Source organism: Solanum verrucosum, unplaced genomic scaffold (genome assembly GCF_900185275.1).
Source record: "Solanum verrucosum unplaced genomic scaffold, falcon-dt-bn FXZP01000022.1, whole genome shotgun sequence".
Taxonomy (NCBI): Eukaryota; Viridiplantae; Streptophyta; class Magnoliopsida; order Solanales; family Solanaceae; genus Solanum; species Solanum verrucosum.
Window position 1 is genome coordinate 2,028,718 of NW_026020086.1, and position 17,396 is coordinate 2,046,113.

Consider the following 17,396-nt stretch of genomic DNA (forward strand, 5'->3'; position numbering starts at 1 on the left):
AGGGTGTGTTTGGTATGAGGAAAATTAATGTTCTTCATAGAAAGTATTTTTCTAGAAAATAAGTGTTTTTTTATATTTATTTTCTAGTGTTTGATAATTATCTCAAAAATATTTATATATAATCAAACAAAGCATTACAGGGGAAAGTGGGGGTTTGGAGGTTGGCAAGGGGTGGAATATTCAAGGGACGGGGATTGGAAGGGTGGGGAGGAGACAAGACTTATAAAACTTGTTTTTCTATTTCTGTTATTGAAAGTCATTTTCCTCATTTTAAAGGAAACTTGCTAATTTGAAGAAATATTTTCAAAAATATTTTGACTTACAAATAAAACATGAAAAATATTTTCCTTTCATACTAAACACCCCTTTAATGCTGCAATATATTCTTCATTAATTACTACTATATTTGTCTTTTTTTTTTGCCTCCCTCAATGTTCGAATCCATGTTGACTTAAAGTGTGATTTTGCTAGTATTTAGAAATTGGGTAATGCTAAATGGCCAGAAAATTTGGTCAAAAATTTAAAAAATCTATAATATCTTTTTTATTTTAAAATAAATTAATCTTTTTTCCATTTTTAGTTAAAAGGTATTAAAGTTAAAAAGGAAAAAAATGTTCAAAAAGATAAAGTAACAAAGGTAAAATATCATTTTGGCCAAATTCTGGCCAAACGGATTTTTCCTTAGAAAGGGTAATTAGAAGTATACATCATGTTTTTAAAAAAAATATAACACAACTCCAATTCTAACTTAAAAAATTTCAAATAATATGAATAATATTTTTAGTTTTCATGGCCAAATGCCTAACAAGTTCCTCATCAATTTGTTTCCTTTTTCTAAAGTTTTAACCAGCTTTTTTTTTTCTTTGCCTTTTGCTTTCTACAAACGTACGGTTTCTGAATTTACACATAGGAAGCTACCAAAGTTAAAAAAAGGAAATAAAATCAAGACTTTCTTGTCTACCAGAATTTATGATCTTTTTTATTTTTAATTAGAGATTTTCAGCACGAGTCAGCAGCAAATTCCCCGTACAAATAGAGGTACCTATCAAAAAGATATTTCGAAGGCTTTGAGATTGAGGTCTAGGGAGTGATTCCTTCTTTAACAGGTCTTACATGATGCGAATTCAAATTATATAAATGCTCCAAAACCTAAAACCCCATTTTGAGTACGTTTGAATAATTGAAATGGTAAAGTCACTATCCCTAAAAAAAAAGAGAGTAAGCATTAGCTACCAAATTCGTCCCTTATTTATCGCTAAATACTTTCAAAGTTAACTGAATTTTATAATAATTCATCATTAAAAAGATTAGTAATCGATTTTTATTATTTAGTAACAAAAGTTATTCGTAACTAATTCTTATTTTCTTCTCGTGATATAAAGAGACTATATATGTTTAGATTTTTTTCCAAATATAACAAAGAAGTTTAACAAATAATTTAATATTTTTTTGTCTAAATTCTGGCTTAACTTAAAAGTTTATGTCGTACTAGATCCAAACACATGACAAAGGATTTCTGATCATAAGTAAGAACTTTTATAAAAAATAAAAAAATAAAATATGAAAGAAAAAACCTTTGTAGTCATAAAATTATCTCACATGCAAAGGATCCAATGAACTGACTTATCACAAATGTAATCCATAATTATTCCATTTGTCAAATTGCCTCTCAAAACTCTTTGTTGCTGACACACAAACATGTTACTACTCCGTCCGTCTCATTTTACGTAGCAACCTTTCTTTTTTAATCTATTTCAAAAAGAATATCATCTTGCTATAATTAGAAATAACTTAATTTTAAAATTTTCCTACAACCATAAAAATATCTAAGAATTATTTTAGACTACAAATTTAAAAAGTCTATTATTTTTAAACACAATATCAAATCAAAAGATATCACATAACATGAGACGAAAGAAAAACTATTTATTGAAGAAAGGAAATTAAATTGAGTTTATTTCTAATATGGTACTCTCTTTGTCCCTTTTTACTTGTCCAATTTTGATTTTTTACTTGTCATTTTTAACAAATTAAGAAAATATAATATATATTTATTTACCTGTTATACCCTCAATTTATTTAGAGAATTAATGATTTTGAAAAAGGTAAAACTCCTTTAATGAGTAAATTAATTTTAAAATTCTATCAATTAACAAGGATAAAATGATAAATTTACTATGTTATTTTTTTTAATACGTGTGTCAAGTAAAAAATAGACAAGTAAATAAGGACAGAGAAAGTAATAGCTATATCAAAAGGATTTTTTATTTTTATTTTTAAAATTAAAACGACAGTTAAAATGAGACATCGAATATATTTAAGGTAGTCAAAGGTCAAAGATGGAGAAGTTGCACGAGGGGAGATCTATTTCTCTGCTATAAGATAAAGCTTACTTCACTTTGTTCTGTTCAAAAAACCTTATTCTTATTGTATTCCCTTCTTCCACATGGTGTATGTGTATAGGGGGCTCTTTTTTCTACATTTAAAAAAAAAAATTATACACTATGCTTTCTTCATCATATACATATATTATTAATAATTATTATTATAATCTTCCTCTAGGCGGTGAAGATATAAATAAGAAAGACCATTAATAGTACAACACATATTAGATTTTGATGAAATATAAACATTGTTAAACAAGATGTTTCATAAAGATATTGATCTTGGATTTAATTCAATCGTATCGATCTTCTTTAGGTTTAGGATTGAATATCTAAGGTATGAACGATATAAGACAAGGGTTTATATTAAAAAGGGAAAATGCATAAGTAATCCCAGTCTATGCCCAAAATTCCTGAGACACACTTAACCTTTACTAAGTCCTATTACCCTCTCGAACTTATTTTATATATAATTTTCTACCCCTTTTGGACCTACGTGGCACTATCTTGTGGGCCCAGTGCGTGTTGACAATTTTTTCAAGGATAGTGCCACGTAGGCTGAAAAGGGATAGAAAATTAATTAAAAAATAAGTTCAGGGGGGTAATAGGACCCTAGTAAAGATTAGGTGTGTCTCAGGGATTTTGGGCATAGGCTGGGGAGGTACTTATGCATTTTCCCTATTAAAAATAATGAATTAAATTCATCAAAATATCAGTGTCATATAAAAATGAGTGTTCTATTAAAAATAACTTCAATAAAAAAAAAGCTTATTTGAATTATTTAAGTAACAACGAAAATGACATAAGGTAAAATTGATCATTAATGTATAATAGAGAAGCAAATTTGACCTTTTTTCCCTTGTAATTAATAATTTTTTTAAATAAATATACAAAATATAAACAAAAGCCACTGAATTTCTGTAAATTTATACATTACATAAAACTTTGAATGATTCATTTTTATTTTTTTTAATGTGGCTTTGCTATTGATTTAGACATTTGAGAAAAAATCACTTAGCGCTTTTTTTTTTTGGTCTCCACTAGGTAATCTCTTTGGACATGACTTTTAATTACTTTATTCAGAGTCAAGTTCTACCTCGCGATATGAATCAAAATATTTCGTTATAAAGATTATGTAAAAAAAAATGCATCTAAACTATTTTTTTTTTTGTGAATTTCAACTTCAAATATCATTTTTCTCTTTTCCCACTTAAACTATCCTCATTTATGTATTAAAAGCTTAAAACACAACTAACTGAGTAAATGATGATAGTTCATATAGAAAAAAAGGATAATCGCTAATTGGCCTAATCTACTTCAGCCTTCAAGGTATGTTTTAATATACATGGATGATGATTGCTCAAATAGCAAAGGGGAACAATTGATAGTTGAGGTGTAAAATTCGAAAAAAAATAAATTATAACTTGAATGTGTTTTTGATATTAAGGTTACTCACATACTTACCTAATCATTTCAAAAAATATTGATACTAAGTTACAAAGCTGAATTCAGGACTAGCAAAAATATACAAGTAGATTCCAATAAATAGATGAGGGCAAGTAGTAAATGTATATATTACATGTGGCTGATATGCCACTCCAGTGTCCAGTTACATTTGTCTTTTAACAGCAATATTATTCACAATTGCCTGAATAAATTTTATAATTTATCTACAGGGTTGAGATACATTGCAAATCTGAGTACAAGAATATACAGTAAACATGGAGGATGATGAGCTTCAACAAGACAAAAATCAGCGTTTTTCCGCGGAAAACATGATAAAACCACCTTGAACTTTACTTGTATAGTTGATGAGACCACAGGTTGTAACCAAGTCTTCGATCTCCTCTTGAGTAAAAAAGCTGTAGGTCCGTGTAGCACTCTGCGATCAAAAGGAAATTTACTTTCATATCTCTCTTTGACAGAAACGATTATCTATCAGATACGAGCCCTTTTCCAAGATCATCTTGACCATATTTTTCTGCTTTCTTTCATGTTGATGGTTTAGATTGACTTTGAGGACTATATCGGTGTTCTTCAGTTAATGTCAAGCAGTTTCTAATATAGGTATGCATTCTAGCATGATGAAGGGAAACCTTTGCTTAACTGGTAAAGTTGTTGCCATGTGATTCAAGTTGTGGAAACAACCTCTAACAGAAATGCAGGGTAAAACTGTGTACAATAGACCCTTGCCTGAACGTCGCACTTAGCGGGAGCTTAGTGCATCAGACTGCCCTTTTGTTCAAGCGGGAAGAAAGTCAAAGAATTTTAGGTTGTCTTATGTTTTGGTTTCTTTGACCACTATAATCTATCAATTTCATGTTAAGTCTAAAATGGAGAAAATTTTGAGTATAACCACGAGATTCGGAAATGAAGTTTACCTGCTGCAAAGCCCTCAATATCGGAGGAGCTGAAGGATTAACTCGAAGAAATGTAGTACCAACAAATACACCCCCACTACGCAAAATCCGGTTAATTTCAGCAATCTGACAGACAAACAGATAACGGCATCATTAGTTCAAAGCTCGACTTCGTTCAATGATTTTGGGAATGCCATAAAATCATTTAGACTTCAGTAAGAAGCAAAAATTTAAGATTAAAACTGAGACACAAAACGAAAATTGGATGTTACAACCAAAAGTAGCACGGCAATAACGGTCCACTAGCTCTCATCAAGAATAAGATATTGGTGTCAACAATACCACAACCATAAAGGGAAAGTTTGTTCATGCAGATTAAAAGTGACCCCATGACTACAATATATCCAAATTTGTACAATTATTTATTTTATGAAAATAGGTATTATTAGTGTTACCAGAGGTGCACTTAAACCCTAAAGCGCGGCGAAAAACAAGTTGAGCGCTTAATGTTTGCTTCAGTGTCGCCATCAAGGGTTCTAAGACATATTTTTCCTTCCAATGAGAGTCTCTCCTGAAGATGTGGCACTAAACAATTACTAATATTTCACTTTATCATTATTTTTCGAAAAAACACTTTGTCCATATATTTGTTACGCATGGTTATTATTATTATTATTCTTAGAGCCCGTTTGGATTGGCTTAAAAGTTGGTCAAACCTACTTTTAAGTCAGTTTTGACTTCTGAAAGTGTTTGACAAATATAAAAAATGACTTAAAATAAGTTACGAAGTGTTTGGCAAGGTAAAAAATGACTTATAATAATTCAGAAACCAAAAGTAGGTCTCCCCTACTTTTTATTTTTCGACTTAAAAGTCATTACAGTTTGACTTTTTATTTTTGACTTAAAAGCTACTTTTTTTTAAGCCAATCCAAACGGGCTCTAAATATTTGTATTATTTTTTTTCCTCCATTTGCACATTTTTGTATTAAAGCCACGCTTCATTTGCAATCCCAAGTTGAGAAAAAAGGCCCAAAGTGTACTCATATGATAAAAAATTTACTAGTACAAGAACCAACAAAAAAAAACTTATTTTTCACTTTTATTTTGTTTGATGATGATGATATGAGCTTAAATGAAAAAATGAGGAATCATATAAGCGACCCCAACTTGTATGGGATTGAAGGTTAGTTGTTGTATTGGAATAGAATGGAGCAGAATATTGGATATAGAGGATTGATATAGCTGAACTTGACTAGTTCGGGATTGAAAAGTAGTTCATTGATTATGTCAAAGATGATTATTTCCAGGAAAGATTAAAATTTAAACAACTTACTGCATTGGACGGAGATGGCCAGCAATGCAAGGCAGCACCTGCGTGTACAGCATCAACTGATCCAGAAAAGAAAGGTAATCTAGAAACATCTGCCCTTACAAGAGCTAGATTGCTGCAAATTTTCACACGAAGAGTTCAATTATATCTTTCTTGAAAGACAATTCCTAATTAATGAGAATTTCAATGATCTTAAATTAGGTAGCAAAATCACTTACGAGCTTAAGATACTTTCATCCGTCTTGATGAAATCATAACACTGGCGAAGCATGTTTTCAGAAAAGTCAAGTGCAATGACTCTTGAATAGACCCCAGATTTGGCAAATTTCCGGGAAAATAATCCGCTGCCGCAGCTAACATCTACAAGAACTCCACCTTCAGCCACTTTAAAGTAGTCTTGAGCCATATTAAACTGCATATATATCAAAAGAACGATCATAAGCTTAGTGACCTTAACTCATCAAGATGGACTTTAAAATTTAATGAAATACATGAATTTACTGGTTAATATATAGTAGAAAAAGGTTTGAGCAGCTCTACAAGGAGAGAGGAGTAACTTCACATAGCTAGCCCTCCGAAACCCCACAAATCGTGTCTAGGGAGGATAGAGTGTGCTTAGACCATATCCTACCTCGTGGAGGTAAAGATGTTGTTTCCGGAGGACAAGCAATTAGGACTGTTGTGACCAAATGCAGCAATAAAATTTACTCCACCAGACTGTTTCTTAAATTCTAGTTTATAGACATGACACGTCATTATGAGAGAAATAAGAGTTGATTTGGTGGCCAATACTTTAAACCTCCCGTGTCTGACATGTCCGAACTGAAATGACATTTTAGCTAAGTGTGCCATGTTCTGTTTCATTAAGCCCCTGATATACTACTCCAACAAGGAGAAACTAATGGATAGGTGACAAACTCTTTTATCTATTGTTGTCGTTATTTTCCTTTTATCTATTGAGCACACTTCTTTCGAGCCGATGGTCTATCGGAAACAACCTCTTTACCTTTGTCGCAAAGGTAAGAATAAGGTCCGCTTACATCCTACCCTTTCCAGACTCCACTAGTGAAATTATACTGGGTATGTTGTTGTTGTTGTTTTGTTGTGACAACCTCTTTTATACTCACTCTGCCCTAATTTACACAGGTGTTTGACTGGGCAAGGAATTTAAGAATGAAAGGAGACTATTGAAACTTGTGGTCCAAAATAGGCCATAGATCTTTGTGCGGTTAGAAATCATCTCATTATGGGTTAAATGAGAAATTTATGTTAATTTTTTACTAAATATAACAAAGTGTCATTTCTTTTTAGGACCAACCAAAAAGGACAGAATGTCACATAAATTGGTACCGAGGAAATATGTAGGAAGGTCAATGTTTAGTTATCCAACCCATAAAGTTATTAAGATAAATTCAATCAGAGCAATAAAAAAATTTACCTCTTCATCAGGACCAGGAAAACCACCTCGGTTAAAACTTTGACGCCAGCCTCTTTCATACAAGAATGAAACAACTGGGCTCCTTGGAAAGTTAATAGCAACAGACATTAGAAATAAATATGTCGAAAATCCGAAAACATCAGTCTAATTCTCAAAATTCTCTATTACAAGCTTTTACTAGATATATCAGGAACCCAATAAAAAGAAGCAGGGGAAAGAAAAAAACATAAAAAGACATGGAAGAAAATTCCAGCATTGTTTCCGTTTCATAGTTTCCACTTCAGTTGTTATTCTAAAGATTTCAAGCATTAAATGTAAATGTCTAACAGCCTAAGGTGCATGCCTAAAAATTGGACAGCTATTAAGTATGTAAAAGAAGTAAAACTACAGAACAAAACAAACACTTTTGCTTATATGTGTGGTGTTCACCAGAACAAAACAATACTTATGTGAGGGAGGAGGGATGAATAGATATTGACTTCAAACTAGAGTCAACATCTTTAGGAAAATAATTTCAGAGCCCAAAAACTAATCGGAGATAATTTAATCAAGCTGGTGTTGTCGAAGGCGCGCTTAGGCCTTGAAGCGAGGCTCAAAACGCTTTGAGCGTTTTGCCTCACTTAATGTCCACTTCAGTCTCATCATCAATTTCTTTGCTCATAATTCTGTCATTCATGCTTATAGTTATTAGTCTTGGACTAAACATTTATATTTGTATTTTTCTCCCTTCGCACCTTTCTTTCAATTAAAGCCTAGTCTTTGTATGCGCTTAAAACCCCACCAGACCTTAGAGACTTTTTTTGTGTTTTTTTTGCTTTTGATAACACTGAATCAAACATAAACATGAAACTTGAAACAGCCCTAGGATACCTGAATAGCTCAGTCCCAGTTGGCTTAGATTCATTGTATTCTTTTGTTCCGGAAGTAACAGTGAGGTCAAGGTAGATATTTTTGCTTGAATATGACTTGTTACATTTTCTGCATTTGAAGCCCGATCTGTAGATTGCAGGTCTGCAAGTTTTAAATTCAAAGTGAAATAGCAATTAGGCCACACCTCGACTCACTGTTATTGTTCTACCTGAAAGACTAAACCTTACACGTTAAAGCCTGAAGGGCCTTTTCTTATTAGTGGTTCATAACAAATTGGACAAGCAAACAATTCAGCTTCCGTAACATCCTGAGCTGGAGTTCTCAACTCCTGAACAAGACAGCAGAAAAGATTATACATCAATGTGACATTTGAACACGATCCTATGCATCAACGTGGAAAATCAAAGAAATATAGCTATGAACAACTTTCTTGACTTAATTAGAGTTGAGTCATTACCCTGCATCCAATTGGATTCAACACCCTCATCATAAAAACTTAGCTCCCAAATTTAAATTATATTTACAATTAGCAAAGATGAGCCGAGAATCTATCATAAAGCAACCTCTCTACCCTCCAAGGTAGGGGCAAGGTTTGCATACACTCTAGACTCTTCCCTCCCCAGACCCCACTTGTGAGATTTTACATCGGATATGCTGTTGTTACAATAAGCTAACAGTTGCATGAATGTAGCAGCGATAAGCCAAAAACATTCCATACATCATCAGTCTATGGTCCCGACAGCTTAAGTAAAACAGTAAACCCAAAAATTAAAGACTTGATGGTCATAAACACACCTGAACTATCACTTCTTCACGAGTTTCACACCCCAACTATCAGTTACTCTCATTTTCTACCTAAACCAACTCCGTCTATGTATAACACACCTCAAAGTTGATTAGACCAACTATCAATTGTTCTTTTTTTCTACCTGTACTATCGCCATCTACTCAACTAAGTATGTTTAATACATAACATGCTGATACATCAGGTAGGAAAATGGAACAAGGCAGCTGATCAGTTGAAATATGAAACTCGGGAAAAAGTGATTTTTGACCATTATCTCAAAATTAAACAAGAACCCCACAAAACTAACAAACACTATAGAACATCTGATGTTCAAAAAGATACTCATACTGATAAATTCAAGTTCCAATGTTTTTGGGGTTTTTCTCACTTTTACCAAAACGAACGAAAACAACAGAAGACAGAAAAAGAAAAAAAAAAAAAGGTAGCAAACTTTCCCCAATTCCAAAAATTACCGGTTCTACAGCAACAGCAGAGGTAGCCCTGATTCTTGAAGTGAACCCATTTGAGGAAAACCTTGTAGGAACACGAATTTTTGAATTCAAAGAAACCCCACGTTGTATTGGAACCAAAGAACGATGATGATTCAAGGAAAGTGAAGGAGAAGCAGCAAAAGTAGCAGTTGCCATTGATGAACTTCAGCTAAAACTGATGAGGCTTTTCTTGTCTTTTTCCCTTTCGATTTGATTCTCTGTGAGTATGAATGGAGAGAAGAAAAACAGGAATTCTTTTTGTGATTTTGAATCAATTTTGTCATCTTTAGAAGTAGCTTTTTGTTAGTTTAGTTATTTCTATTTTTGGTGGTTGATGTTGTTTATGTGTATAATCAAAATGTTTGAAAACAAGTATTCCCTCGATAAAAGTCAATTAGATTGATTTTTAAAGTTAAATTAAATTATATTAATTCGATATTTTAAACAAAATATTTAAAAACTATAAGAAAAGTATTATTAATTTCAATTTTTTGTATATCAATATGATGAAAAAATATATCGTAAAATGTTAGTCAAAATTATTATCGTCTGACTCTAAAAAAAATAAAATTATGACAATTAAAATCGGACTGGAATAGTACAAGAATGAATGAGACTACTATATCTTAATCCCAAATTTCGAGTTTGAGTTGGAGTTCTAATTCTAAATATAGAAAAATCATTAATTGGGGTGTGACAACTAAATTTAATCATAAATTTCATTATCACATGACATGTATATCACCTACTATAATGAGCTAATTAGTTGATTGTCTATTACTAATATTTTTGTTACTTTCTAGTACTTAATTCCTTTAAAACTCATTTTTCTTCTTCATCCATCAACCCTTTTTCTTTCATTTTTGTATTTGGATGTGTGAGCTAGGATCATAATTTTCAGCATTAAAAATTTAAAACACGCTTTTTAATTTAGCTTTAGATGATATTTATGTTTTTTTATTTTTGTGTGCATAAATAAATACTTAAATTTATAAAAAGTTAAACACGTAGATATATATGTCTTACGTGACAATTCACGTGAAATACACTCAAATTGATTTGTGTTATGTCACGTGTTGGGCTTAATTTTGTGAGGCTTACATTTTAAGTGACTGACTGTACTTCTAAACAAGCCTAACGTTTGAGGACCGACTGTACTTTCTAAACACGCCTAACATCCAATGCTCGAGGCTCGACTAAAAGTTCTTAGGCTAATTATGTACCAAATTCCCTAGTTATATTGTTGACCTACGTAATTCTCTAATAAATGAATGATGCTTAAAAGTTTTTTCGTAATACATAATCAAATTTTGCATCTTCACTTATCATTGTTGTTCAGATTTTTGTTCTCTATCTCAAAATTATCATATTTTATTATTTCTCTATTTGAAAGTAATTTTATTTTTTTATTTTGGCATAATACAAAAATTTGCCCTTTAATTTGGCCTCATTTCACATTTATGTCCTTGAACTTTGAGCTTGCACAAGTAGACATTTAAACTGGTATACGGTTGAACAAATAAATACACACGTCCTACCTGACATCCTACATGGTAATTTGCATCCTACGTGGCATCTTACGCGTATTATGCCACATAGGACTCATATGTCTACTTTATACAAGTTTAAGTATCTACTTATGCACATCCAAAGTTAAAGGACATAAATGTAAAACGAGACCAAGTTAAAAGACACATTTATGTATTATGCCTTTTTTATTTACGAAGGAGTGATGTTTTAATTATAATACTAATAATTTTTTTTGATTATTTTCTTTATAGTAAGGCGAATTACATAGTATGAAAGTAAACTATTTTAAGAAATTGTAATTCTATTTGTATCCATTAATAACTTTGATATCATCGCCTTATTTATACTTGTATAACCATGTTTGAAGGTTTTTTTTTTTCTAGGACTTACACATCATGACTCGGGGCTTACACCTTGCTTTGTACTAAGTATAGCGCCTCGTCTCGCCTCACGCCCCTGCCTTTTAAAATACTGATCCAAATGTACTGTCTGAATAAAGAAACTGAATTCAGCCAGTCAAGGGGAAGTACAAAGGGGTCGTTTGGTTCGTGGGATAATATCCCACCTTATCTCATCAAGCTTGGTGTTATTTTATCCCACCTCTCGGTTCAGATAAATTAGTCCAAAGAATTATAATCTCGAAATAACTCAAGTCCAAGGATTATTACATGTGCTGATGTGCTACACTATAGTGTCTAGTTACACCAGCAGTGTAAATTATTCACAAGAAAGAATGTTCTTTAACAGACTGAATCAACTTTTATGTACTGTATATACTATTTTTTACAGGGTTGAGATAGATTGCACAGCGAAACGAGTGCAAACATATACCAAAACAGGAAAAATAACGCGTTTATACCAGCCAAACGATCATTGTTTTTGTGCGGAAAACATGATAAAAGAGCTCTGAACTTTACTGGTATAGTTGATGAGACCACAGCTTGTCACCAAGTCTTCAATCTCCTCTTGAGTAAAATAGCTGTACGTCCGTAGAGCACTCTGAGATCAAAAAGGAAGTCTACTTTCATATCTATTTTTACAGAAACGATTATCTATCTATCAGATACGAGCCTTTTTTCCGATGTCCTCATATGACTATATTGGCGTTCTTCAGTTCATGTCCAAGAATTTTATGTTTTCTCATGTTTTGGTGGTAACCGAATCTTTTACCACTACAATCGATCAAGTTCATGTGATGCTAAAATGGAGAAAATTAGACTCTAAATTTTGAAGTATAGTGTATAATCATGAGATGGAAAATTAAATTTACCTGCTCCAAGGCCCTGAATATCGTAGGAGCTGAAGGATTGACTCGAAGAAATGTAGTACCAACGAATACACCTCCACTACGCAAAATCCGGTTAATTTCAGCAATCTGGCAAACAAATAACAGCATAATCAATTGTAAACTCAACTTCATTCATTGAACTTGAGAGTGCCATAAATCGTTAAACTTTAGCTAGCAGCAACGAGTTCAAATAAAACTATGCGGCAGCAATCCAAATTAAACATCAGCAACAACATACCTAGTGTAATCCCACAAGTGGAGTTCGGGAAGGGTGGTATGTACGCAGACTTTACCCCCAACTTGTGAAGGTTAAATTTCAACCGCAAATATTTATCAACTTCCATTTTCTTCCCTTAAAATGAGCTCATATTTCTACCAAAAGTTTCCTTATCAGATTCTTAGGGGCTCAGAGTTGGTATCCTAAAATAGTACTTTCTAGGCCCAGAATCAGTTGTACTATTTGCACTTGATGATATTAAATAATGGAATTGTTGATAGATATGTCGTTAAGTGTTAAACTGGTGTGAAGAAAAAGAAGAAACTCCGTGGTTATTATGTATCAGAAAATGGCAAAGTTTGTTCATGCAGAGTAAATTGAGCACATGAGAATAATTACGGTAAATTTGTTCATTCAGAAGATAAAGGGTCATCTGTGTTGCAGCTTCCACTGATATAGATCTACAATTATCTCCCAATTTACATGGATAAGTCACCGTAAAGTCGAATCGCAAGTTGGGAAAACTGTTCCGGTAAGACTCATTGCATCAATATTACAAATACAAGGATCGACAAGCTATTGAAATCAATGTAGAATTAAGTAACAGAACATAATAAAAGCAAGGGATCCTTACATGCCAATACGAACTAGTTGGGATTAAGACTAGGTTTTTGGTTACACTTATACTAAGTCTCATGTTTACGTGAGTCCTCATAGTATGGTTAGAGACGTAAATGTTAGTGTAGGGTTAAGTGTTTGATCCAGAGAATCTCTAGAGAAAATCAAGCCGTTATAGTGAAATGTAGTTATAACGAATGCCCAGAAAAGATCAAAATTTGAAAAACTTACTGCATTGGACGGAGATGGCCAACAATGCAAGGCCGCACCTGCATGCACAGCATCAATAGATCCAGAGGGAAAAGGTAATCTGGAAACATCTGCCCTTACAAGAGCTAGATTGCTGCAAATTTATATAGAAAGAGAAATTCAATTTTTTCTCGTCTAAAAAGACAATTTCCGACAATTGAGATTTCAATGACTTGATATCTTATATTAGACAGAAAACCACTTACGAGCTTATGATACTCTCGTCATTCTTGATGAAATCATAACATTGGCGAAGCATGTTTTCAGAAAAGTCAAGTGCAACGACTCTTGAATAGGCCCCAGATATGGCAAATTTCCTGGAAAACAATCCACTACCGCAGCTAACGTCAACAAGAACACCACCTTCGGCAACTTTAAAGTACTCTTGAGCCATCTTAAACTGCATTTAATATCAAAAGGACAATCACGCAGCCGTGAGCCATCACTGGACTATACAAGATAAATTATAAGTTTCACTCTTTTCCTTAATGTTATTGTTATATAGTCAAGGAGGTTCTCCATGTAATGAAATCAATTGAGTTATCATATTTTGAATCCATGAACAAATTCTTCAATTATCATATATTGACATATTAGGTGGTCAGATTTGGTTATGGAAAGCGGTTTTCAGTTAGTTTATACATTAGGAAGGAACCATAATTTTATTTTTATCAGTGTGAAAATGTGTCTATGATATTCTCCTTCACCGTTCAAGAAATCACCATATGCTTGGTGACCTTACACCATATGCTTTAGTCTGCGGCAGAGATGCAGAGTACGTTGGCGCGTTGCATTCTTGCCACTAGATCAAGGTACTGGGGAAAAAAATTCAAAAACTATTCGAATACTAATTCGAGTTTCACAATTTTGCACAATTACTTTCAAGTTTTTACGCTATAAGTGCCATACTATAGCTACATTTTCTTGATCTCTAAATTAGTCAAACTAATTGGAGACGAAAGATGTAAAAATAAAAACTCTAAAGCTTTTGTCTATAGATATTACATAATCCTTTGAGAGAAGAGGCATTCATTAAGTGGCAAACACCTTAAACCTCTCATGCCTAAATTTTCTCCAACATGGAAAGTTAATAGGTAAGTAACAACTACTATATATGTAGGAAGATGAAAGAACATAGTTACTTTTCGATTAATATTTAGTTATCCAACCCATAAGGCTACTAAGATACATCTAATCTGAGCAATAAATTTTTTTTTACCTCTTCATCAGGACCAGGAAAACCACTTAGGTTAAAATTTTGACGCCAGCCTCTCTCATACAAGAATGAAACAATTGGACTCCTACAAAAGGGTAAGAGCAGCAGATATTAGAAATAAACATTTGGAAAATAAAAAAATAAAAAAAAAGTTAGATGATGCCTAAAAATCTTTTATTACAAGCTTTTACTTGATGCATCAGGAGTCCAACGAAAACGGAAGCCAGGCGAAAAAAACAGCTCAAAAACAGATCAAGATAATTTTCAGCACTTTATTTGGAGAGATACTTACAGGAAAAAAGAAGAAATGCTTAATTTAGTCAAGCAATGACATGAATGTTGAAACATTGCTAATACCTGAATAGTTCACTCCGAGCTGGTTTAACTTCATTGTATTGTTTTGTTCCAGAAGTAACAGTGAGATCAAGGTAGACATCTTTGCTTGAATATGATTTGTTACATTTTCTGCATTTGAAGCCTGATCTGTAGATTGCAGGTCTGCAAGTTTTAAATTCAAAGTCAAACAACAATAACGCCACACCTTGAGTCACTGTTATTTTCTATCTGAAAAACTAAACTTACACATTAAATCCTGAAGGCCCTTTTCTTATAAGAGGTTCATAACAAATTGGGCAAGCAAACAATTCAGCTTTCGTAGCATCCTGAGCTGGAGTTCTCAATTCCTGAACAAGACAGGAGTGAAAACTATACATAAACTGAAAACAAAAGGTAATGCATCACCTAAGTTTTAAACTTTTAACGGAACAACAAAGGCGAGAATGAAGAAAGGCAATTATTCGGCAAAACACTCATTGATTGTAACACTTGATCATGATCCGATACATCAACGAAGAAATATAGCTATGACCAGCTTTCTTGATTTAATAAGAGTTGAGCCATAAAACAAGATAAATATTTCAATTTTATCATTCATACACTGATACACATCACAGTCTAACATTACCCAGCATCCAATTGGAGTCAACACACTCATCATAAAAACTTAGCTCCCAAATTGAAAATATGGTTATGATTAGCTAATAATTACATCAATGTAGCAGCAATAGCCGAAAATCATTCAGTACATCATCAATCTATCGTGGTCTCACAATCAAATCCCATCGGAGAAAAAAACACTAGATGATTTCTTCCATGTGTTCTAACCTTGGTGGATAGAATTACGTGCTACCTATTACTAATGGAGGTGTCAGATATTCTGTGGAATTAGTGGAGATGCGAAAAAGCTGACCCGGACACCAATAGAATATGTGCTGCTCAAAAAGAGACTTATACTGATAAATTCTCAAATTCCAATTTTTGGGTCACAAGAACATCAGAAATCACTACGGTGAAAAACACAAAAAGGTTCAAACTTTCACAATTCCAAAAATTACCGGTTCTACAGCAACAGCAGAGGTAGCCCTGATTCTTGAAGTGTACCCATTTGAGGAAAACCTTGTAGGAACACCAATTCTTGAATTCAAAGAAACCCCATGATGTTTTGGAACCACAGAACGATGATGATTCAAAGAAACTGAAGCAGAAGCAGTAGCAGCAGCCATTGATGAACTTCAGCTAAAACTGATGAGGGCTTTCTTGTCTTTTCCCCTTCCGATTTGATTCTCTGTGAGTGTAGAGATACATAAACAAGCCTACATATATGGGTGTTTTCACAATGGAGAGAAGAAAAGGAGGAATTTTTTTGTGATTTTGATTCATTTTTGTCGTCACCAAAGTTAGCTCTTTTGTTTGAGGATCAATATTGGCCACGCCATGTTTATTTTAGTTTTACTCTAGAGGGTCTTTTGCCAAAGGTATTGGAAACATCATTTGCTAACGTGTATAAAAATAATGTTGGATAGAATGTGTTAAGATTATTTTTATGTCCTGTTTTAGTTTAATGTATTATACTCCTTATATAATTGAAAATCTCAGGAATTGAGGGATAGTTATGTTATTAGTCAATTTGATGCATATGTTGGATTCTCAACCATATATTCATACTTTACTGGGTTCTATCATTTCCTGAAATATTTAAAAATAAAATTATTACCTTCTTAATTGTTTATCTTGCAAAGTGAATGTATTTCACTCTTCTTGAGAGAGTGAGTAGCAAAAACAAATATTACTAAAAGTTTATTTTTAAACCACCATTCACCAACCTTAAACAACCATCGCCATCGTTGTTGTTGCCCATATTTTCTCCAAATCAATCTTTAAGAAATTAGGATTGAAAAAATGGTTAAAGAAGAAAGGAAGAAGATGAAGGAGAAAAAAAATCTGAAAAAAATAATAGTTAACTAGTTAAATACATATGTTAAGTGGGTGTATTTCACTACAGACATATGTCTGATTATGACGTTTTAGGGGTTGTATATTTCACTTTTAAATGTTATATGAGTGTCTAGTTAAAAATCTAACAATAAGTTAGGAGGGCTTTTGACCATTTTCTCTCTTTTTTAAACCTATTAACTTTTAATTTCTTAAACCTCATTACTCAAATTCATTATTGATTTTTTAGATTGACATTGAATTGATCCATTAAAAGATAAAGTGACGTTTAATAAAGGAAATTGATCTCAAAACGTATAATTAAGGATAAAATAACACATCATACC

At 32.7% G+C, this 17,396-nt stretch overlaps 1 protein-coding gene across 4 annotated transcripts; it reads right to left on the bottom strand.

Moving 5' to 3' along the window:
- Positions 1-3,972: 3,972 nt before the first annotated feature.
- Positions 3,973-16,557, bottom strand: LOC125824329 (uncharacterized methyltransferase At2g41040, chloroplastic). 4 transcript variants are annotated; one of them, XM_049503682.1, is made up of 9 exons: positions 16,234-16,355; positions 9,643-9,703; positions 8,610-8,710; positions 8,383-8,523; positions 7,513-7,594; positions 6,293-6,486; positions 6,078-6,189; positions 4,766-4,870; positions 3,973-4,266 (listed from the first exon to the last, which is right to left on the bottom strand). In XM_049503682.1, the coding sequence occupies exons 1-9, from the start codon at positions 16,338-16,340 to the stop codon at positions 4,138-4,140; spliced, it is 1,032 nt and encodes a 343-aa protein (XP_049359639.1). In that variant the 5' UTR covers positions 16,341-16,355; the 3' UTR covers positions 3,973-4,137. The 4 variants fall into 4 exon arrangements, with proteins under 4 accessions (XP_049359639.1, XP_049359638.1, XP_049359636.1 ...); XM_049503681.1 differs by lacking the exon at positions 9,643-9,703 and having other exon boundaries at positions 16,173-16,384; XM_049503679.1 differs by lacking the exon at positions 16,234-16,355 and having other exon boundaries at positions 9,643-9,911.
- Positions 16,558-17,396: the final 839 nt, after the last annotated feature.